General features: G+C 32.1%; 1 protein-coding gene and 1 non-coding gene across 8 annotated transcripts in view; one reads left to right on the top strand and one right to left on the bottom strand.

Moving 5' to 3' along the window:
- Robo1 (roundabout guidance receptor 1) overlaps window positions 1-22,802 on the top strand; it is a 1,010,950-nt gene that overhangs the window by 913,790 nt on the left and 74,358 nt on the right. For all 7 annotated transcript variants that reach the window (XM_063224749.1, XM_063224750.1, XM_063224748.1 and 4 more), the window contains 2 exons: window positions 16,933-17,057; window positions 19,812-19,983. In XM_063224749.1, the coding sequence (XP_063080819.1) occupies window positions 16,933-17,057; window positions 19,812-19,983 (297 nt within the window). The remainder of the gene's footprint in view (window positions 1-16,932; window positions 17,058-19,811; window positions 19,984-22,802) is intronic.
- On the bottom strand, window positions 3,371-3,474 carry LOC111756686 (U6 spliceosomal RNA). The gene has a single exon (XR_002791103.1). It is a non-coding gene; the product is annotated as a U6 spliceosomal RNA (small nuclear RNA).

Here is a 22,802-nt window from a genome sequence, read left to right as displayed (position 1 = left end):
CTTTGTTGAATAATCTACTGAGATGATCATGCAGTTTTTGTGCTTGGTTTTGTTAACGTAGTGTATACACTTATTTATATGTGTATGTCCAGCCATCATTAGAGCCCTGAGGTGAAGCCTGTTTAACATGGTATATAAACTTTTTGATGACTTGCTGCATTCTTTTTGCCAGTCCTTATTAAAGATTTCTGCATCTACATTCATTAAAGCAATTGGCCTGTAGTACTCTCTTTTGGTTGGGTCCTTCTCTTTTTTGGTAGCAGTATAATACTTGCTTCCAGGAATGACTATGGGAGTACAGGTTCACTTCCAACATCATCAAAGATCTTGAGGAATAGTGGGATTAGATTTTCTCTAATAGAAATTCAGCAGTTAATCCTTCAGGACCTGGGTTTTTCTTTGTTGATAGTGTGTGTGTGTGTGTGTGTGTGTGTGTACATGTGTCTGTGTGCATACTTCTTCAATTTCATTTACTGATATTATTTATTGCATATCTTCTTGCTTTAGCTTTGGTAATTCATAGATATCTATGAATGCATCCATTTCTTCTGAATGTTTTATCCAATTATAGTTTCTCAAAGTAGATACTGATGATCTTTGGATTTCTGCAGAATTTATAGTGATTTTGTCTTTTTCATTTCTATTGCATGAATTTGGGTCTTGTCTTGAAAAATTTGGGTAAAAGTTTGGTTACTTTATTTTATCTTTCAAAGAAGCAGCTTTTTGATTCATTGATTATTGTTTTCTTAGTCTCTATTACATTATTTTCTGCCTTTATCTTTATAATTTTATTTTCAATTTAAGCTTTGGGTTTAACTTGCTCTTCGTTTTCTAGAACCTGAGGTTCAACATTAGCTTATTAATTTGTACTTGCCCTGTTTATTTGATGTGAGAATTCACTGCTATAATTTCTCTTGTAGGATATTATTCATTGTGTCCATAAGAGTTCCAGTATGTTTTACTGGCATTACTGTTTAATTGTAAAATTTGTCGAATTTCTTCTTAAACTTCATTTCTGACCCATTGATTATTCACAAGGATATTATTTAATTTCCATGTATTTATGTAGTTTTGTGATTTCTTTTGTCAACCATTTTAAATTTTATCACACTGTGATCTGATTATATTCATGGAGTAATTTCAATTCCTTTAGATTTACATAAGCATATTCTATAAGCTAACTTGTGTATTTTTGAGAAAGGCATATGTGTTGCTGAGAAAAATGTGTATTCTGTTGTTGGTTGGACTCTGTAGATATCTATTAAGTCCATTTGTTCAGAAGCTTGATTCAACTCTTATATTTCTTTGTAAATTTTTTGTTTAGTTGATCTGCCTGTTTGTGACACTGGGGTTTTGAGTTCTCCCATTTATGATCATATTGATGCTTCTCCACTTTTTCATATCCATTAATCTTTGTTTTATACAGTTGGATGTAGCAGTATTTGGTACATATATTGTTATATATTCCTCTTAAATTATTCCATTCACAAGTATATAGCAACCTTCTTTGCCTATTATGATCTACTGAAATCCACTTTGTCTTAGAATAGTTACTTATCCTGTTTTCCCAGGAGCATTGTTTTCCATCCTCTATCTTTTATTCTGTGAGTTCTCTTTTAATTAAGTGTATTTCTGTATGCAACATAGTGTTGGATCTTGTTTCCTGATCCATTCTGCCAACCTGTTTCTTTTGATTGATAAACTGAGACCATCAATATTGATGGTTATAACTGGTAAGTTTTGATTTGTCCTTGTCATTTTATTATTATTTAATTTATTATTTTCTTCTTTTTGGTTCCCTTTCTTTCCACATTATTTAATTGCTTGCCTTGTCTGGTAAATTCATTCTGTTCAGATTCTTGACATTGTTATTTTCATTGTCTTTTTCTAGAATATCCTTTAGTACTATTTAGTGTGTTGATTTGATGATCATGAATTTCTTTACATGTTCTTTATCATGTAACAATCTTATTTTTCTGTCAATTTTGAAAGATAATTTTGCATGGTACATTAGCGTGGGTTGTAGGTTGTTTTCTTTTAGGGCTTAGAATGCTTTACTTCAAGCTCTCTTTCATAAAAGCTTGTGTTGAGAAGTCTGCTGTGATTCTAATGGATTTTTTCTTTATATATGATTTCTTTCTTTTCTGTGACAGCTTTTAGTATCATACTTTTGTTTTGATTCCTGAGTCTCGACTATTACATACATTGGTATATATATATATATATATATATATATATATATATATATTTTTTTTTTTTTTGGTTATGGTTATTTGGAGTTTATGCCTCACTTATCTTTTTCTATGGTTGAGACATTTCCTGTTATTACTTCTGTGAATAGATTTTTAATGCCCTTTCTTCTCTTTTCTGATTTTTCATTGATTCTAATTAATCTTTAATAATTTTCTTTGCATCATCTTGAAAATGTTGGATTGACATTTTGTGGTTCTTTTGCTTTTTTTAAAGAAATTAATTTGATGGTCACCAACCACAAACTTGTTTTGTAAAGAACTAATATTGTATTTTCACATTGGCTTTCTATCCTTCTGAATAGAACTTTTAATTTCCTGTTTTTCTGTTTGATGCTATTTTATTGGATGCAGTTCTTTTCTATGTCGGGAATACTTGGTTCTCATGTCTTTCCTGAGCTTCGCTAATTTTAAATCGATATCTGTACTACTTTCACTAACCATTTTCTCCATATCCTTAATTATCTGTGTAATTACTACTGTTTTAAATTTGTCAAGACTCTTATTCATCAACTTTATTCTTTCAGCTTGGTAGCATTTGATTTTTTCCAAGCAATGGCTCTTGATTTTGCTTTGGAGGAATTAGACATCTTGAGGTGTTTCTTGCTTCTGTGATTTCTCATTTTCTACTTTTCGTTATTGTTATTTGTTTGCTGCATTTAGACTTCTAAATTATTTATAGTAGGTAGCTTTATTACAATGGTGCCTGTGTTCACAAGCTTAATGTTTTCCACAATTCTGGTCACAAGTGGAATTGGATGATAACTTAATCAAATTTTCCCATAAGGTCAACATTGAATCTAACTAAGCACTGAATTTAATTCAGTTCTTATGCAATGTGGCTTGTGGCCAGAATTATGAAAAGAATTCAGTTCATGAATCACGGTACCACTGTACTAGTATCAAGACATTTTTAGATAATGACTACTTTACAGAGATGTCTTCTAGGTGTAGCTGGCTTTTGAGCTATGAGTCTGTCTCAGGACCCCAACCTCTTCTATTTAGTAGAGATGAAAGTTTGCAACTTGCTTGACCTAGCATGCATCTCCTTCATACTGGACTGTGGTACTGTTTATAACACCCAGACAAGCTGGGTGTAGATGTACAAGGAAGATCAGTTGGAAAATATGGAATGTTTCAAAATTTGCATGTTCCCTTGTACAGGGCCTGTGCTATCTTCTCTGTATCATGTCAGTGTTATCATATGTTCTGCTGAAGTGAGCACTGGGTATAATTTAACATAAAAGAATTCATCCTAAAAATTTATATAATTGTACTTTGTACAGAATTATATATTATAGTTTGAGATTATTCATTGTAAAAGAGACACAAAGAAAATTGTATAGTATATGAAGTATACTTACTGCTTATCATGAACCTTAACCAAACTAAAAACATAGAACAAGTGGTATCTTTATTCATGAACTTAACAATTGAATAATTGGCATTTCGTCTATCCATTTGTATTTAATTTGTATAATATAATATTATTACAAAGTTAACTATATTCTAATGATGACTCTATGTTTGGAGTATGATGAAATGATTTAATTCATTTGGAATCAGTGAATAATGATCACCATAGTCATTCATGCTATGTATATTTATCTACATATTTTAAATTATAACAAAAATACAAGTTGAATTTATAGCCAGTGAATGTAAAAATTGAAAATGAACATTTTGAAGTACCATACCTAAGTTCACAAAACTGATTAAAATACCATGAGAACTTTAATTTGCTCTTAAACTGTTATTCTCATGACTTCACAAATAATGTGTCAGAATAAATATATCTGCAAAAATCATTAAAATAAATATATTAAAAAAGCTGAATAATTTCTTTATAACTGATTCATGGGGGAAGGAAAGTCCATAAATGTTTGTTTATATTAGCTTCAGGGCATTTGTTTTGTGTGATTTAATGTTCTTGGAGACAATTTAGAGCCCTACACAATTAAACCTGATAGATGGGCCATTTTACAAAGACTTTTTGAAAAGTTAATTTTGTGGATAGAATAATCATTTCAAACAGTATTTTTAGGCCACTAATAAAGAGATGATACCTGTTTTTGTGTTTTTACCTTAAGAATTTTATTCTCAAAAATATACATAGTGAAGTATTTAATGAATGACTGATAAATAAATTTGATGGTTTATATTTCTTCATAGTGAGTGTTAAATGAATTCTGTGATGAGTTTTTAAAACATTGAGTGTTAGACATGGATGAGAACTTACAAAATTTACTTTGGTACTATCTTATAAAAGAAAAAGCTGATATTAAACATAGCTTTATACTAAATAGCAAACTCTAATCATACATTTTGATTTCTAGACTATATACCTTGATTATTTTCAGTGACTTTTCTAAATGATTACATAACATCACTTTTCTGAGATGGTATTGGCTATTTTGACATTGTAGCTATGAGAAAATAAAATATAGCATGAATTATTTGTACCCCAAACTTTATGTCTGAAATCTGCCAATACCCAAAAAGATTTTATTATTTTTATATAGTATATTAATTCACATATTGGATAATGTAAACAATTTCTTATTGAAAATCATTTGGTTTAGGTCATGGAACAAAACTATTTTAGGACCAAAAGTACATTAAAGCTATATTTAATTACCTTTTTAATAAAAGAATGAAGCACATCATGTACTAGAAGAATGATTTCAAGAACCAAAGAGATTATGATTTCAATTCCCCTTTTCTTACTTGATGAGTAACCTCAAAATGTCTAAAAGTTCACACACTTAAGGTGTTGAGTTACTTTTTCCAAGACTTGGTGAAGTTTCTAATATCTGATCTTATTTGTAGTGAACGTTGATGGCATTTTATTATTAAACCAAGGAAGAACATTTACACAATTCCTACAGGATCATAGCTCTCATTGCTTTTGGAAAGGATCATAACCCAAAGTCATTTCATTGTCTGTTGGTGTATTAGTCAGTTTCCCACCACTGGGGACAAGAGAACTGACATCTGCACCTTAACAAAGACAGGTTCAATTTAACTCATGGTTTTGAGGTATTCGGGTACCAGCTACCTTCGAAGCACACAGGGCACAGTGGAGCAGTATGAAGGAAAGAAGCTCCTCAACATCTGGCAGGCAGAGAAAAAAGGGTGACGCTAATAATAAGAGTACACCCTTCCAGGTCATAGCCCAGTGACCCGCCTCCAGTGAGGCCCCAGATCCTAACTGTACATTCAGCTTATACAGCCTGGCTCAGCAAATAGAGAACTCCCCTGATCAAACTGCCTTCCAAAGGCACTGCTATAAACAGGTGAGATTTTGGGGGAGGACAGTGTAGATCTAAACCACAACAGTTGAGTAATGCTTTTGTCATATCTTTATGTCCCTTTACTTTGTCTTTCAAGAGATGCCATTTAAGATAAGCATTCCGATTTTTCATATAAACACATTCCTGAGCACTTACTATCTACAAAGGCGTATGCTGAGCACTGTGAAAGATGTGTAGATAAATAAGACATGGATGTGGTCTTTTCACAACCTAGTATATCTGAGGGAAGACTAGATGTAGACACGAGTATCTACAATATTACAGCTAAAAAAGTAGATTCACAAAGATCTAAGATGAATGCTGTCTCGTAGGCTGTAGATATATTATGGTCATTTGTCTAACCTTAAAGAGATATTTAACAAGTAATTATCATCTTTACTTTGAAAAATTCTAGAGAAATGCTAACAAACAAATTGGTTAAATATATACTGCCATGGAAAAGTGCAGGTAGTGTGGGAGGCAGACATTTATAAACAATCACATAAATGTATGATTTTAAATTATGGTAAATGCTCTTTGAGGAAAAGAATTTATTAGAAAATACAGAATTCAGGTATGTTTAGTATCAAATTTTGGAGGTAGCTTCTGAAATGATTATTTTTTGTTTTGTGTTTGTCTTGTGTTTACTTAGATCTTGAGCTAAGATGTAAAGGGGGACTAGGGGAGGCAGATAATCCTAGTAAATGTCATAAACAGTACTAGGGGTCAGATGGAGTTCGGTGTTCTTAAATCTGCAAGGCCAATGGGACCACATTCTAGAAAGGAGAAGACACATGTGAGGCAGCACTGAGTGTTCCACAGCAAGGCCATAGTATGGATTTTGTTATTTTAAGACAAATTGGTTCATATTGAATGATGTTAGCAAAAAAAAAAAAAAGGTCCTTAATTGGATTTATTTTGTCTGCCATATTTTGTTTTAATCATTCTGGCTGCACTGTGATATTAGATTACAACAGGATATTAATTCAGGTAAACACTGTTTATCAATATGAGCAGAGTAGCAGCAATAGCGACACGGCAGAAAGAATCAGAACTAGTTACAAAATAAAAGTGAGAAAATTCAGTAATGGGTTGTATATTATTTCAAGGAGGAGAGAGCAGAAAGAGCTAGATTTATAGCTTTCATAAGGGTAAAGAAGAGTGTATTACCTTCAAAATTACAATCCTGTAATCCTGAGCCAGGTGGCATGCACTTTGTCATGTACCACTGGCTATCTGCTTTGGAATCTTGGCTTATTTAATGAACAAATAAATAAGTAGCTATACGTAATAACTCTGCCATGTGGGAAAGTGGGGATTGTTTTAAGCAAGGAAGGAAGGAGAGAAAAATATTACTTATCCTTTTTGAATACTTGCATTATGTCAGGTATTGTACAAGGTTCTCTGTGTACCAACTGAAGAATAGAATACTTGTTAGTATTTATTCTGATAAACTCTAAAATAAATAAGTAGCTTACAGCACGTTTTCTTAATTCTGGCCCAAGTGGCATTTAGGACCAGACTAGTGTGTGTTATATGCCTGTCTCATATGTGGTAGGATGTTTACTAGCATCTAGAGGCTCTGTCTGCTGTGAACAGTAACCCTGCCCTTCCCTCTCCCTCCCCACTGAAGTGGAGACAACCAAAACTTCCTCCTGAACAACTCCTTTTCAGTTAAAGAGAGATTTTTGAGTGGAGGGGAAAAGTTCAGAGTATTTTATGTATTCATTAAACATATTCTAAAAATGCACCTTTCATTCTATTTTTACATCTGAAAAATTGAAAGACATAATGACAGGCTTTTATGCTAAACTCATTCTTTTCTCTCAAAAAGAAACCATACCTGGTATTAGAACATCTTAAAAGTTTTTAATTGTTAATGATATTATCATTCGGGAGTGTGTAGGTAATGTCTCTAGTATACCAGGAACTGGGTTTTCTCAATTCAAAAATAGAGAGCTGCCCTCTGAAAACTTGACTGCTATTCTGTTTGGTGGAAATGTATTTTTTTTCCAAAAAATCTTGTAACTCACTATTTTACTCCGTTCACATCCTTCTGGAATGTGATATTGACTATTAAAGTCTGACAGATTTATTAACTATATTTTGCTATTCTTGGAGATAAGTAAGCATCCAAACCAATCAGATCAGTTTGAGGATTTGTTAGAAATTGGTTACTTAATGATGATAGCCAGTGCATATAAACTACAGAAGAATCTTAGAGTCAAAGTGACTTCATTTGTTTTCCTAGAAAGCTGATATTCTCAGTTAATTAATATGTTTGTTCTTATCATAGATTAATTTGCCTAACTATAAACACAGTAAATCATAGACCCATATGCTTTGGCAACCTTTTTTCATTATATTTTAAAGTCATTGTATGGCCTGTTGCTAATAGTAATAACCCTCAGTATTTTATTTAACCTATAAAAGAGACTCAGCTATCTATTCCATATTGATTTAAATACCTAAATTGAGATCTAGGTGTGACTATCCAGAAATCCTAGTCTTTATTTCTTGATAACATATGCCAATATTTTATTTTCTTGGGTTTACTATTTTCTGTATTTATATTATCTCTTGAGTGAAGCATATTATCAATTTAAAGTAATATTATTTGAAAAGAGTATTTTGAAGGAATTTTTTCCTAGTGAACTATGTATTTTCATCGCTTGAAGGGGAACTACTCTGGTATAGATATGTACCAGTTACCTTGCTTTGCCTCTGAATGATCATTGTTTCAGAAACAGAGCATTGAAAGCACTTTAAGATTGAAGTTCCTTACGCTTTTGCTAGACAGGTTGCATTTAAGCTAGTGTGGCCAAATGGAAATAAATCCTGTTTTTAAAGTCCTCTGGAGACATCACAGTTGGCAACCAAGTCATGGTTCAACGACCTTTACTGTTAACTGCTTCTTTTCTCTACTTTGCCTAAGTGTTCATCCTATTATTTAGGCCCAATATCTTCTTTGTGGGCATAAGCAGTTGTCAAAATTGGCTAGTCTCTGAGTTTACTAGACCTAATCTGAAGACTTCTTAAGTATCTGTTTAGCTAATTTGTTTTCCAGACCCCAAAAGTCTTTTCCTTTAGCTCTCACATAATTTTTTCAGTTACCTTTTTGTTTTGATTCATGTTTCCTGAGTATGACAAGCAGATGGAAGAAATATAAAGGATTCCATTCTAATCTCCTGCCTTTCTTTTTTTGCCCTCCTCCTCCTCAACTTTCCTTCCTTCCATTTTCTCTTAGGCTCTTTTCTTATTTATATACACTTGCAGATTATTTTCTGAACAATACACATTCCTAGGTAATAGAATATTTCAAGATAATTCAGTATTTGGAATCTGTTGATACTAAATTGGAGAACTGAGGAATCTTTTTATTCTATGTGTGTGTGATAAAGAAAACTAATTTTCCCAAACTTTTTATAAGTTATTTTTAAAACATTGCCAGTTATATAATATTTTTATCTCTTAGTATTTTTAGACAGCTATCCATTTTCTCTTTCCAACTAAAAATATATCAGAGAATTTCATAATTATTATTTAAATGTAACAATCACAGTAAATATAATTTATATTTGTTATATCAATTTTTGATAAATTTAAATCTCCCTCTCCCCCCAGGAAGATGCAATCTAGATGAAAACAGTGCGGTTTTTATCCAAACTCAGCTTCATGTAAATTCCCTAATTTTTCATTTTTTGCAACGTCTCTCAAATAAAAAGAAAATTTGGAACTGTTACTGAAGATACTTTATAAGGTTGATATATTATGAGTAAAACAAACTTTAATCTCTTAAATATATATTCACTTTTAAATATTATTTTATCCTCCTTCTTATTTACTTTTAAAAAATTTGCCAAAGAATTTTTTTTCTTGCCTTTCAGAAAAGATCTGTTTTACTCCATTTATAATGATTTCAAGTCATGGAAGGATTAAAATTGGTTCATTTTGAAATGATTGCAATACTTTTCATTGCAAAAATGTAAATCTTTCAAGTAGCTTTTAGTCTTCTTTTGTATTATTGTTGGTTTTCCATGTTTCTATAAGACTATAGCTAGGTATTTTAAATATTTTGAGTATCATGAGAAATTTTTGAAAAATACTTTTCTTGTATGTGTATAGTACTGATTTTGTCAGTATGACTTTAGGTTTAACAGGTTATGTTAAGTGTAAAATCAAATACATTTTGTGTTTTATTGCATATAGTTCTCCCCTGACTGATTAATCATTAGGAGAGTTTTTACAGAGATTAATTAGCCAAGAGACCTGGAAGCTTGTCTTTGGTTAGCCATCTGTGACCTTGAGAATGTTATTTAACTGTTTAGTTTTTCTGTTTTCCTGTGAAGAAAGAAGAGGGTTAGGCAGATAAGTTCTAAGGTCTCTTCCAGTGCCAACATTTTAGAGTTTTATTGTTTTATTACAGACAAGGACAGACAGGCTTTCCCACTTTCCTAAAAGAAAGGGAATTGGGTAGAGTTGTCTTAAAAGCAGAAAGAAAAATTAAAGAGAGTTGCGAGAGAAGTGGATTTTAAAGAGAGAGAGAGAGAGAGAGAGAGAGCGAGAAAGAGAGAGAAGTGGATTTTAAGCTCCTTTAATTTAAAGCATAAACTTCAGAGAATAATGAATGAGCCAGTCCCAAGCTACTTTGCTTTTCAGGTTTATGTCTTTCTGACAAATTCAACAATAGTAGCTCTTCCTTTTTCATAGAAAGATCTCTGCTCTTTATATAGCAACATAACCCTTTTCCTGGTCCTTGGAAACATGTAGAGAAATGGGAAGTATCTGAAAAACAAACCTGTAGAATTTATTTTGGGAACAGAGAAAATAAGGGATTCTGTTAAGTGAGTTAAAGGATTTTATGTAGAGATATATTGGCTTTTATGTGTTATTTATTGAAAATAGAACAAATGAAAGGCGAGTTAAAACTGTGGACAGATTTTCATTTGGATAAAAGGAATCATTTCCTGATAATCATGGTTGTTAAAAGCTTAGAAAATCATTTAAGATAGTCCTCTCAACAACTTCTGATGGCTTAGAAGCTTCTGTATTACAAGATGGTCTTAGATAACTCTGAGGTCAGTAATATATTATAAAATATTTTCCAATTTTCATTTGTCATTGATATAGTATGCCAGTGCATTAACCGGAAATGCTTATATTGGATATTAATTAACAAAAGTATTCTAGTTCTATGACATGATTGTTGATAATAACTATAAGCATCGGGGGTACTTTTTATATTTGGCAGGAGTTGCTTCCTAATAATTATCTTGTTTTTAATATGTTACATATATTTTAAAGGAGTTTTGTACTGAAATATTTAGAAATCATTTCTCTAATGTTCTAATTTAGCAGCATTAGTCTAATGAGATCGTTTATTTTCACAAATTAATCCAAAATATAATTCTACAACTTTGTTGCTTCAAAGAAAAATTTTCCATGTCAGTTTGATATGTTCGATATTTAGTAGTTCCTAAATATATCTTCCTGTTATTTAAAAAACATCATCCTTAGGGTATCAAGAAATGTAATAATGTCATATCTACTGCGTCTTTGAGTATAGAGATAAAATAAGCATTAAAACTAAGCTATGTAAGGTATGTATGACTTTTTCTTTAGATTAGAAAATTAAAAATCATTTCATTCTTGCTGAAAGGAATATGTGAGTTAAAAGATGTTCTTAAATTACTTTAAAATTTTTTGTATGTGGTAAAAATATGCCAGGAAACTTTGTCTTTGGTTTATAATTGTGCTATTTCATAGTGGCAACTCTTGGCATTTACTTAAATGACAGGAATGTGTATCAAGTCTAATTAATTTTGACATGCTGACAGATATGAGAGTTATTTACTTAAGATAAATATAGTGTAAGTGTCTGCTATACTATTGTGAAGAACATTCTACACTTCACAGTGATTTACCTTTATTTCTAAAGTAAAGAGAGAAACAAAATAATTGTTCTCCAGTATTTAAACATATATATTACTGTAATGTTCTGTCTGAAAATGCCTGATGTTTCAACAATATAAACAAGCAAGTGAGAATAACTTAGAATTATGTCATTTTTGTTTTCATAATGTATTCACATCTTCTCATTTAAAAATACACAAAAATTAAAGTGCAATACTCTTTAATCACATTTTTTCTTAATTTATGGTCACTGACCAGCAGCACCTGGTGCATGCTAGAAATGCAAAATCTCAGACCACAGTCCTGCCCTTTGCAATCATAATCTGTATTTAACCAGATCGCAGAGTGATTTACACTCTTAATCATGTGTTAGACATGTGAGTTTAGTGTAAAATTATTGGCAACCTGAACCTTCTGAAAACTAATCTGCTGATGAAGTTAAGAAATTTAAACATTTTCTTTAAAATATGCTCAATTTTGATTTTCAGGTAGCCTTAGAAGTGAAGATTTACAGTGTTTTGAAATATATTACATATATAATTGTCTATCGTGCCATCTGGTAGCAAATGCAGTCACTTTTATTATTGTATACCCTTCATTCATCGTAGCTCTGCCATTCAGTCATACTAGAGATTTGAAGTTTCATTTGTTTTTTTTTTGTAAATTATTCACTATTATATTTGAAATGCTAACAACCGTGTTAATGTCCAACTGTGAATAGTGTGGAACAGTGCATCCAAAAACTAATAATTCATTTTACGTTAAGAGGAAACATCATTGTTAAGTCTATTACTTTTTACGTTTCATTTTAATTTTCCTTATTTTTATTTATTCCATGTTGTTTTTTTCTTTTCGTTTTAGTTGGGTCTGGTAAGTTGACATTTTATTGGCCATCTTCTAATCATCGTGTCACTGTGACTGGAACTTCTCTTCCCCTTTCCATCCATACCCTTCCATGTCCTTCAACCAATCAGCCTCCATGTTTCACTTGTCATTGGCCACAAAGACAGACTGCACAGAATAAAGTCTGCAGGAAGTATGGGTAACTGTAACAAAGAGTAAAGGTAATGGGGTTGCTAACTGTATGTCTTGTTAAATCATGTAAAATCTGCATCCTTTAAGTTCTTGTTTCCTGAAACAATGATAAAATGAGTGACAGAACTGAATGTAAGTTAAGTGATACTACAATTTGAATCTTATGAAGTCAACAAATATAAATAAACTCAAAATTGCGATTAGGGACATGCTTATGGAGCAAAATTTGGGCACATTTTGGAGGGCATTACTTTTCTTCAAATTTGTTCATAAATGCATGTCTGTATGAGTTATAATTAAGGCTTTATAATAGTTTTTAAAAGTCTTGCTGATGAATAGCATTATACCGAGAGCCTTTTTGCACTCATTTTATTTTTCTGTGTAAAATTAATTTTGAGGTATGAAATAACCATGTGGTGTGTCTAAAGTTTATTAAAACTTGGTTTGATAAACACTTGTCCTTATATAAAGAGCTAGTTTCTAAGCACTTACCTTTGGGGAAGATCGGTTCATTCTAACAGTTTGCTTCAATTTTTTTGAAAATTTTACACTAATATGAAGTGCTAAAGGCTTCTCAGAGAATAATTTTCACCCGAAGTCAATCTATCTCATTATTTTCCAAGCAAAATAGGCATATACCCATTACTAAAATGACAGTGCATATTAATGTAGGTAAGATGGATTCTTCAATATGTGTGATGCAAAAACAGGCTGCTTAAAAGGCAAACATTTTCTGTATAATATTATCATACAAAATTATAGATGGATGAACATTTACATATAAAAATAATATGGGCAGAGGCTGGGGGTTTAGCTTAGCGACATAAGCAACCTGCTTGACAAGCACAAGGTCATGAGTTCGATCCCCAGTTCCCCCCAAAAATAATAATAGTAGTAAAGGCATTAAAGATATAGTATGATAGTGGAGTTGAATGTTTATTTATTACTTATATGTACTATCAATGCTATATAATTTTATTGATATGATAGCATAAAACACTGCCTAAACAGGCGAAGTGTATTAACAAAGTGAAAAGACACATTTACAACATATGTGTAGAATGGGTAAAACTCTCACAGATCAAGAATTCTAAGAAATAAAATATGGAAACTTGTGTAAATAACGCCTAAAACAAATAGGATATCAATAACAAGAAAATCTGAAAATTGCCTTCACTATGTTGAAAGGTTAATTAAAAGAAGAATCTGTTCCTAGTGCTCAGTGTTGGTAATTTGTGTGAAAGGCAGTTTGTGTGCTGTTGGTGAAAGTATCAGTTGATAAAATGTATGTCCAGGTACAATTTATTCTCTTAAATATGCTCTTGGTCTTTACTTAGTTTGAGGACCTGTGATTTTAACTCTAAAAAACAATTCTGACTATATTTAAGAGAAATATGTCACTTTACCATTGTCTTTAAGTGAAAAGGATTAAAAGTCTAAATTTAAAACAACAGTATGTTTAAATAATTTTGCATCATTTGTGTAGTGATTACTAAACAACCATTCAAGTGATATTTTGGGAAAATATTTTAAATATGTATTCATATTATCCAATATGCATGGTGGAATTATGAATGAACTTTTGTTCACTTTGCTTAATTTTCCAAATCATGGAAACTATGCTTATGTATTTTTATTATCAAAAATTTAAATAAATATTTTACCTCAAAAAGCATTCCACTATATCATTGTAAATATCAATTAGATAAACATGATGACTTTCTGATTCTAAATAGATGGATAACACTGGAGTATTGATAAAGCATACTTAATCAATTAAAATATTTTTCTTAATAGATAAAACATATTTAGTCCATTGAAATATTTTTCTTAGTAGCTACATCAGACATTTACATATATATATATAAAAGAGGTGTTTCCCCCCGCCCCCCGCTCCATCTTTTTTTTTTTTTTTTTCCAAGATAGACAGAGACAGACAGAGAGACAGAGTCAGACAGGGTTTTTACTCTGTTGCCAGGCCGGCCTCAAATTCCCAGCCTCAGTCAGTTCTTCTGCCTCAGTCTTCTGAGTAGATGAGATTGTACACATGTGCCACCACACCCAACTGAAGAGGATTTTTTAAAAAGTTTTATTTCTAAGACGTATCTTATGGCTGATGTCACTGTTGATGTTGGCTTGAGAATATGCCTACAAAATACAGTAAATTTATTTCCAGGCAAATATCCTATGTGGAAGGATTGCTTCACAATAAATGTAGTTAGCATAAGGGTTTGTGTTCCTTGTTCCCAAGTAAGTAAGTCTTTGAGGTTTGAGAGAACTGGCATGTTATAAAAGAAGCACAGATTCTGGCACACATTCTTAGACATGTTCCTGAGATTTAGCGAAGAGACCACCCAAAGTTTTTACTTGACTAAGTGGTTTGAATATTTATATTTTCCTACTCAAATTCCCTTCATATTGGAAAGTCATATTCTCCCACTCATCTGATTAATCATCTGGTTTTCTTTCATTGAAAGAAACCGAACTCTAGTCTGGATTTAGTTTAGTATCCAGTCAATCCCTTCAATTTCTTTGTCTGCTTTCTATGTCGATTATTCCAACCATCAACTAAGGAATAGAATGCTCCTGTATAGATTTATACTGGAGGAAAATCCCCAAGCAATGATGCACATGCTTATTATTATACCTGAGTAATGACAGTATTTGCTAAACGCATGCAAAAACCACTAAATTACAATCACAGTTTAAAAAATTATAAGTTATAACTTCAGTGTTACCAAATTGAACTTAAACCCTATGTCCCTCCTTTATATTTTCTTCTCTATAAGTTAGAGGACATTTGAAAGCATTTGACTTGATTTTCCAGGTCTCCTATAATCTTCTAGTCAAATGGTACAATTTCTACTAAACCTCAATTTAAAACAAAAAGAAAGACATAGAAGAAAGTACACTATTCTAGAAGTTAGGAGATCTAATTACTTTTTTCAGATTTCCATCATGCAATCTTAGAAAAGTCATTTTATTTTTACTTTTTAAAGAATTTTTGTATTTTTAAAAATACATACAATTAATATGTATATTAAATCACCTTTAATGCCTTTTGTTATTTGTGTATTCTAGTACCCAAAATATGGGAGATGCCAGGTAGTTTTTACAAATGCAAAAATTTATAATATATTTTTATATGTGATATGACATTGCTATAAATGGATGTATGCAATAAATGTATATATATATATATATATATATATATATATATATATATATATATAAAACACAACAATAATTGGCCAGAAAGCATTAAGTAAGAAAAAAGCATCTTTTAAAATGCTTATAGTTAAAAAGAAACCATACTGTGTGAGCAGAATGGTAACATTTGTGGTGATAATCTATATCTAATTATTTGAATAAAATCTTTGATTCATAGATATTTAGAGAGTTACCATAAGTGAATGACATAAGTAACTGAAAAAACATTTTTTTTTTAAAGTTTAGTAGTGGAAAAGCCTTAAAAAGATTAGAAGAGCCCAACCCTATACAAATATCTGTTAAATATCTGGTTTAAAATGTTAAATCACTTCAACTTGAAACTAGAGAGAATAATGACTAGGGGTTTCTGATAGCTGGTAAGAAAAGGATTAGAAAAGTATAAACAGAGGTAAGAAAGATTAGCATTCATACACATTTTCCTATGCAGGAAGCTCAGCCCCAAAACAAGTATTTTTCCACCCCCAGCCGGTCAGCCCCATCACACACCTAACGTTTTCAGCTGCCATTGCTTTCAATGTAGCGGACACAATTTTCTGACGCTATTTACTGCTGGATGAAGTGGCCATTGAAGTCTGTATAAATCAAACAGTTTGGACAAGGCTGGCAGTATGTATGATGTCGGGATGAGCAGATGTTTCAAATTTGCCCTCATTTCCATATATATTCTGTTTGAACATGCCCTTGCCTATGTAAATGAAGGAGGCTTTCCATTCCACTATTGCTTCAAATTCATTTCTATTCAAGTAATTGGACTGAAGATTTTAAATGGTTATAATTTGCATGGTAGCATTTCAGGGGCTTTTGAGTTAAATTAAAGTAACCTGCCTGCCTCGGAAGCCCCTTGTCTGTATGATTAAAGTTCACACACCTTTGAAGAGCTCTAAATAAGAAAAGACAATATTTGTTCATACAAATTTCATGTACACTTTGAATGTAAAGGATCAAATTATAGCTTAAGAATTATTTTAAGTATGAGGGTTAATATCAGGAGGTCAAATAATAACAATCCTCTTCACAAGACAATTGTTTCCTTCTATACGTGGGCACTTACCAATTTGACTTCAAATTAGAGGGTGAGAATTGGTTCCGTAATACTGTTGTACGTAGCATATTGTGTAAAATAAAAACTGAGCTCAGGATATGCGGAAACTGCCTCAGGTAGGACATAAATATATGGTTTAATCCATTGTAATTTGTTTCATGTCCTTTAGAACCTCCTCATTTTGTGGTGAAACCTCGTGACCAGGTTGTTGCCTTGGGACGAACTGTGACTTTTCAGTGTGAAGCAACTGGAAACCCTCAACCAGCTATTTTTTGGAGGAGAGAAGGGAGTCAGGTACAATATTTCTCTAATTTTTTAATTAGCAAACAAGGGTGCCAAGTAGAGAAGAAGCTCCAATGTCTTACGTCATTATACAGCTGTCACATTAATAGAATTGGGAAAGCTGAGTGCCCCAGAAAATCTCAGAATGAAAGAGACAAAATTGTTTGATAGCGTCTCCATGCAAGTTTCCCTACCTAGTTTTAACTCACATGGTGACTTATAAAAGTCATTGTTTCATTGTATAAATATTACTTGTATTTTTAATTCAGCCACATTAAAAAACCACTTTATTTCTCACCATAATTCACAATCATTTTTAATATTCAGATATCTAGAGTTACATATGGAGATGTTTACATCCATTTTAAACAGATGATAATTATTCAGTGTGATTTCTCTGAAAGTATCAGGATTCAGAAGAGGATTCTGAATCTTTAAATTATGTGAAATTCGCTTTAGTATACATGTCATATAAAAATAGTTCAGTATATTCTGTTTTAAAGCTTTTATTAGTTTGTAATAATTGGTTTATTAGTAGTTATTATGAATGTTACTTCAAGAGTACTTTAGAAATTAAACTTTATGATAGGATAAGTATGAAAAGACATGGTATATTTGTGAAAACTGTCAAATATGATGACCGTTTTCCATTAAGCTATATTCTCTAAACATTTTGAAAGCCAGAATTTGTTACATATGATAAATTAAAATATAGAAGCCTATATACTATATTGTTTCAAACTGACTATATAACTTCACTCTAATAAAGAAGACATTTTAAAATGTCTTAAGTCTCGCATTCTTCAACAGAGCAAAATATTACCTTTTACTTTTTAAAAATATTTACAAGAAATAATTCTCAATAATTCTTAATAGAATTTTTTATTGACCTCTCCTTTTGCTTGAATCAGTGTTGTGTGTTCTTTTCATGGTCCTGCTTCTAATGTGCATTTGTACATCATTAACAGATAGTTTGGGGCTGGGGGTTTAGCTCAGCGGCATAAGCGCCTGCCTTGCAAGCAGGCAGTCGTGAGTTTGATCCCTGGTACCGATAAAAACAAAAAAGACAAAAAAAACAGATAGTTTGATCACTGAACTCAATAATCTTTTTTAAGGAGTGCCACTGAGTTCACTTTTGTTTTCATTTTGGTAAATGTTGACTTGACTATGATATGTATATGATTATTTGTATTCTACTATCTTATGGATTCAAACATATTCCTTTTGCCTGCATGGGCCAAAATTTTCAAGCAGTATGTTAAAGACAAAAAAGAACAAATATTTCAATCCAGTAGGAGGATCTGGAAGGTAGATTATAGATAAAAATGATGTATGAAGAATGGTAACTCAACTAGAATTTTTTTTTATAGAATGTAGCAGACGGATCAATGGGGCCAGGCCTGCACCTGTCCCAGGTCCCTTTCTAAGTGTCACTTGTAAAGAACCAGCTCTCTACTCTCAGCTTTCCCCACTCAAGGCACCACTTGTAGGGACCCCCACCTACTACTGGTTTGTTCCCCTGTCCTAGGAATGAACAAGCACAGAAGACAGACACATCAGCAGTTTAATGTGCAGGCCACCAAAGGGCTCTTGCCTCTACTGAGCACAGGAGCTCGAGGCTCTGGCTCATCTTGCTTCTATTCAACCAAAATTATGTACAAGCAATTAAAGTAACAGGAGATTTATCTGCCTTTCAGTCTCCATTAATACATGCGTACATAAGCTACTTAATTTCAACTGTATTAACCTTTTACTCAAATCAATAACATGCCATCACCGTGTGTGTTTCCTTTCTCTTCTGTGCTCACAGAGAGGACCAGTTAAGCCTCAACTCCTTAACTGGTCTCCAACAATAAAGCAATATTTAGATGATTCATTACATTAAACTCTAAGTTTTCTAAAAATGTTTTGATTTGGTATAATGGCACATGTCATCTGTTTCCTAAAATGTTGTCATTGGTCATATATCCATGGAATATTAGTTAGTCTCTTGTAAACTTATGTATACTAAAAGTACTTAAACTTTGAAAAAGAAGCAACTTTCTTTGATTTGGAAAAAAACCACATTCTTTATTTCATTAAATACTACGTGGTGCATTATTCTGGGTGAAATGTGTACTCCTAAGAAGAATTATCTTTTGTTTCAATACTGTCTGAAATTTTTAAAAAGTCTGTAATATACTTTTTAATATACTTTATAATTTACTTTTTAAGGAGAGTAAGAAGATAAATAGCTTGGAAAGTTTCTGTGCACTGCTAACAATGCTTGTCATTTGCCAAATGGTGCCAAATGGTGACCTGGAATTTATCAGAATGAATTTATCAGAATGAATTTAAATTTAACATTGTTTACATATTTAAAACAGGTCTTCATGTTTACATATTTAAAACAGGTCTTCAGGTTTAAAATATTAATATTAAAAGTAATATATGCAAACCAAGGCTTTTATCAGTTTGCTTAAACATAATTTCAACTCCAATTTTATGTGATATCAGTATATATCCAGTGCTGTTTCAACACTGATTATAAAGACAAATACTTAAAGTTGTATTATGAAACTCCATGTATGCTTAATAATATGTATTGGTATATGCCCACATAGCTGTATTTGAGTATGTGATGCATGAATAGCTTATTTTTGTGCATGTATCTGTACATCTTTTTATATTTATACATATTTTATAAATGTATACATAGTTTGCCAAAATGTTAGAACCTAGCAATTAATCTATTTTTATTCTTTCCTCCCTAATTCTGGGGTGTAGAACCTGCTGTTCTCGTATCAGCCACCACAGTCATCCAGCCGATTTTCTGTCTCCCAGACTGGTGATCTCACTATTACTAATGTCCAGCGATCTGATGTTGGCTATTATATCTGCCAGACTTTAAATGTTGCCGGAAGTATCATCACAAAAGCATATTTGGAAGTGACTGATGGTAAAGTAAACAATTCATTTCAATATGTCCAAATTTGTCTTCGATCTAGTTTCACTTAATGTATTTCTTCCAACTTTACATTCTTTCTTATGAGTATTTCAGTATAAAACCAAGGAGGGTGTTGGTATTCTAATAACGTCAGAATTTCTTACTGGTATTTAAATTTCCTAACAATTCTTAGTGTCTACAGATTCATAAAACCGTAGTAATCATCCAAAGAAAAATTTATATTGAAAGCTGCACGTAGGACTGTTTTCAGTTTTTGTAAAACAAGGTGTTATTTTATAAACCCAGAGTAACTTACCCTCTCTCTGGTTTTCTAAATGAAGTAGAGATGAATTTGTGATAAATCCAAAATCTGACAACTCACCACACATGATAATGAACAAGTTGGTAAGGAGGTTATTGCTTCTGTAACTAAATCCATGGGAACAATTGGAATTATTTTACCATTTTCAGTTCTAAACAGTAAATAAAAGAACACATAATGAATGAAACATTATCTTTCAAGAAGGGAGATGGACTAGGAATAAAAGGAGGAAATTTGATCCTTGCTGTATGTCTTAGTTACTTTTTACTCGTCGCTGAGACAAAATACCTGAAGCCCAAAGTTGGGAAAGGAAAGGTTTATTTCGTACAGTTTTTGGAGGTTTCAGTCCACAGTCAGTTGGCTCCAAGACAGGCAGGCATCATGGCTGGACCGCCGTTCATGGCGGCTGCCGACAGCAAGCTCGAACCAGCAAAGAGCAAGACAAACCCTCTTCCTGCCATTACATCACATCCTGGCTCCACCCCTATGTGGTGGAGCACCGACACCATCAATCCAAGCACTAGACAATGAACCATCACATATGAACAATGCAAACTCATGAAGCCTGGGGGACACAAACATAAACCATGACACTCTATGTGTTCAGATTGTCTTTAAGCCTCAGATGACTTTGATACTTCACACAATAACAGTAGCTTCTTTAATTTAAAACTATGTCATCATCTTTTGAGTCTTATCCTGCCTTATATGTTCATCTATTCAGTATCCTTTCCCATCAGCCATGTGTTCTTTCTCCTGTTGCAGCCCCCAGTCTGAATCACCTGTGGTCTGGAATTGGAGTACTTACTAGCCCCATTCTTTTATTTGCCTATTCCAAAATACACTTCCATATGGTTGCCTGAACACTTTCTTCTCAATCGTATAAACAGAAGTATAATGTATACTATGAATAAACAAATACAATTTGATGAATTTGTTCAGGTAATGACCACTCAGCTCAAGGTATAAAACGTTTCTAGAACCACAGAAAGCTTCCACTTACTTTTGTAGGTAACTGGGTTCTCTGTGGCAGAGATAATCACCTTTCTAGCTTTCATCATCTTTGATTTGTTTTGCTAATTCTTGAAATTTCCAGCTAAACTCATATGTAGTGCATTCTCTTTGTGCTGCGGTGTAGTGTATAAATAAAATCCAGGTTATTTACGTGATTCGTTATTGATTTTTTTCAGTTTAGGACATTTATTATTAAAGCAAAATCTACCAATTCTTGTCTAGTAATGGGTGCACTAGCTATCTTGGTGTGCCTTTTGGTTGTCATCTGTACTATTTTTTCTTCTTTTCTTTTGTTCGATATTTTCTAGATAAAAGTATTTGTTAGCTATATATGTGTGTAAACCTTTCTTCCCTAAAATTTTTTAATTATAAGGTAAAAATTAAGTAGCTAATTTAATTAGGGCTAATAAATTATTTTTATTTTATGATTAATGCTATGTTCTATTAATTTTTCTTGGGCTTAGGGTTTTCAGATTCAAGTTTTGATGCACGTTGGAATAATATTTTTGTGTATAGTGTGAGTTAGTGATCAAAATTATTATTTTTAATGTCACATGTAAACTAGTACTTCCATAAATGTTTATTGAAAACTTCATCCTTTTCCCATCTAACTTCAAATTAAAATTCAAATCCCATCAAAATTCAAGTTAATATAGATGTGTGGGCTATTGTGGCCTCTCTATTCTGTTCCACTTATTAGTTTAAACCATTACTTATGGTCTTAATTATTGCAGCATTATAGTACGTCTTCAAAAAAAAAACTGGTAGTGACTCAAGAAAGTGGTATATATTATAGACATGATATCTATCTATCTATCTATCTATCTATCTATCACATGAATACCACTTTAGATTTTTCAATTTCTCTCAGTGTTTTAGAGTTGTCAGACTAAACTTCTTGCACATGTTTTAGTAGAGGTATGTCTAAGATATTTTGTGATTTTTGAGGTGGCTTCATGTGTATTTTTCAAACTTCATTATTGAATTTTTGAGAAAGTGCCTAATTGTACAATTGACTTAATATATATTAACCTTGAACCAAAAACTTTTGTAAATCTACTTACTACTTCTAATATTTTGTTAGGTTATGTACAGCATGAGTATACTGCAGAGACCATTTGTATTTCTTCCTAAATATTTATACCTTTTTCTTCTCCTTTGTCTTATCTTACTTTGTCTGTGATCTCCATTATAGAGAGTAGACTTGGTGATAGTGGATATATTTCTCTTGATCTTAAATTCAGAGGGAGAGCTTTGACTATTTCACCAGCAAGTGTATTATTGACTAGTTTTGTAAATATACTTAAATTTCAAGAAACTCTAGAGGACACTTTTAGAGCATGAATTTCGTTATTCTTCTGCATGACATTCATGTTCTGACAATGCATATCTCACCCCCCGCACATTCAGCTCTTAATACCATGTTGCTCATATGCCTGATTACATTGTTTGATATGCTTTTCCTTTCTGTTAAGGATTCTGAATGAGTTGTTCC

This window comes from Cavia porcellus, unplaced genomic scaffold (genome assembly GCF_034190915.1).
Source record: "Cavia porcellus strain 051 isolate PalLab524CR breed Dunkin Hartley unplaced genomic scaffold, mCavPor4.1 scaffold_15, whole genome shotgun sequence".
NCBI lineage: Eukaryota > Metazoa > Chordata > Mammalia > Rodentia > Caviidae > Cavia > Cavia porcellus.
The sequence above is the reverse complement of the archived record's forward strand: the minus strand, read 5'-3'. Positions and strand labels throughout refer to the sequence as shown.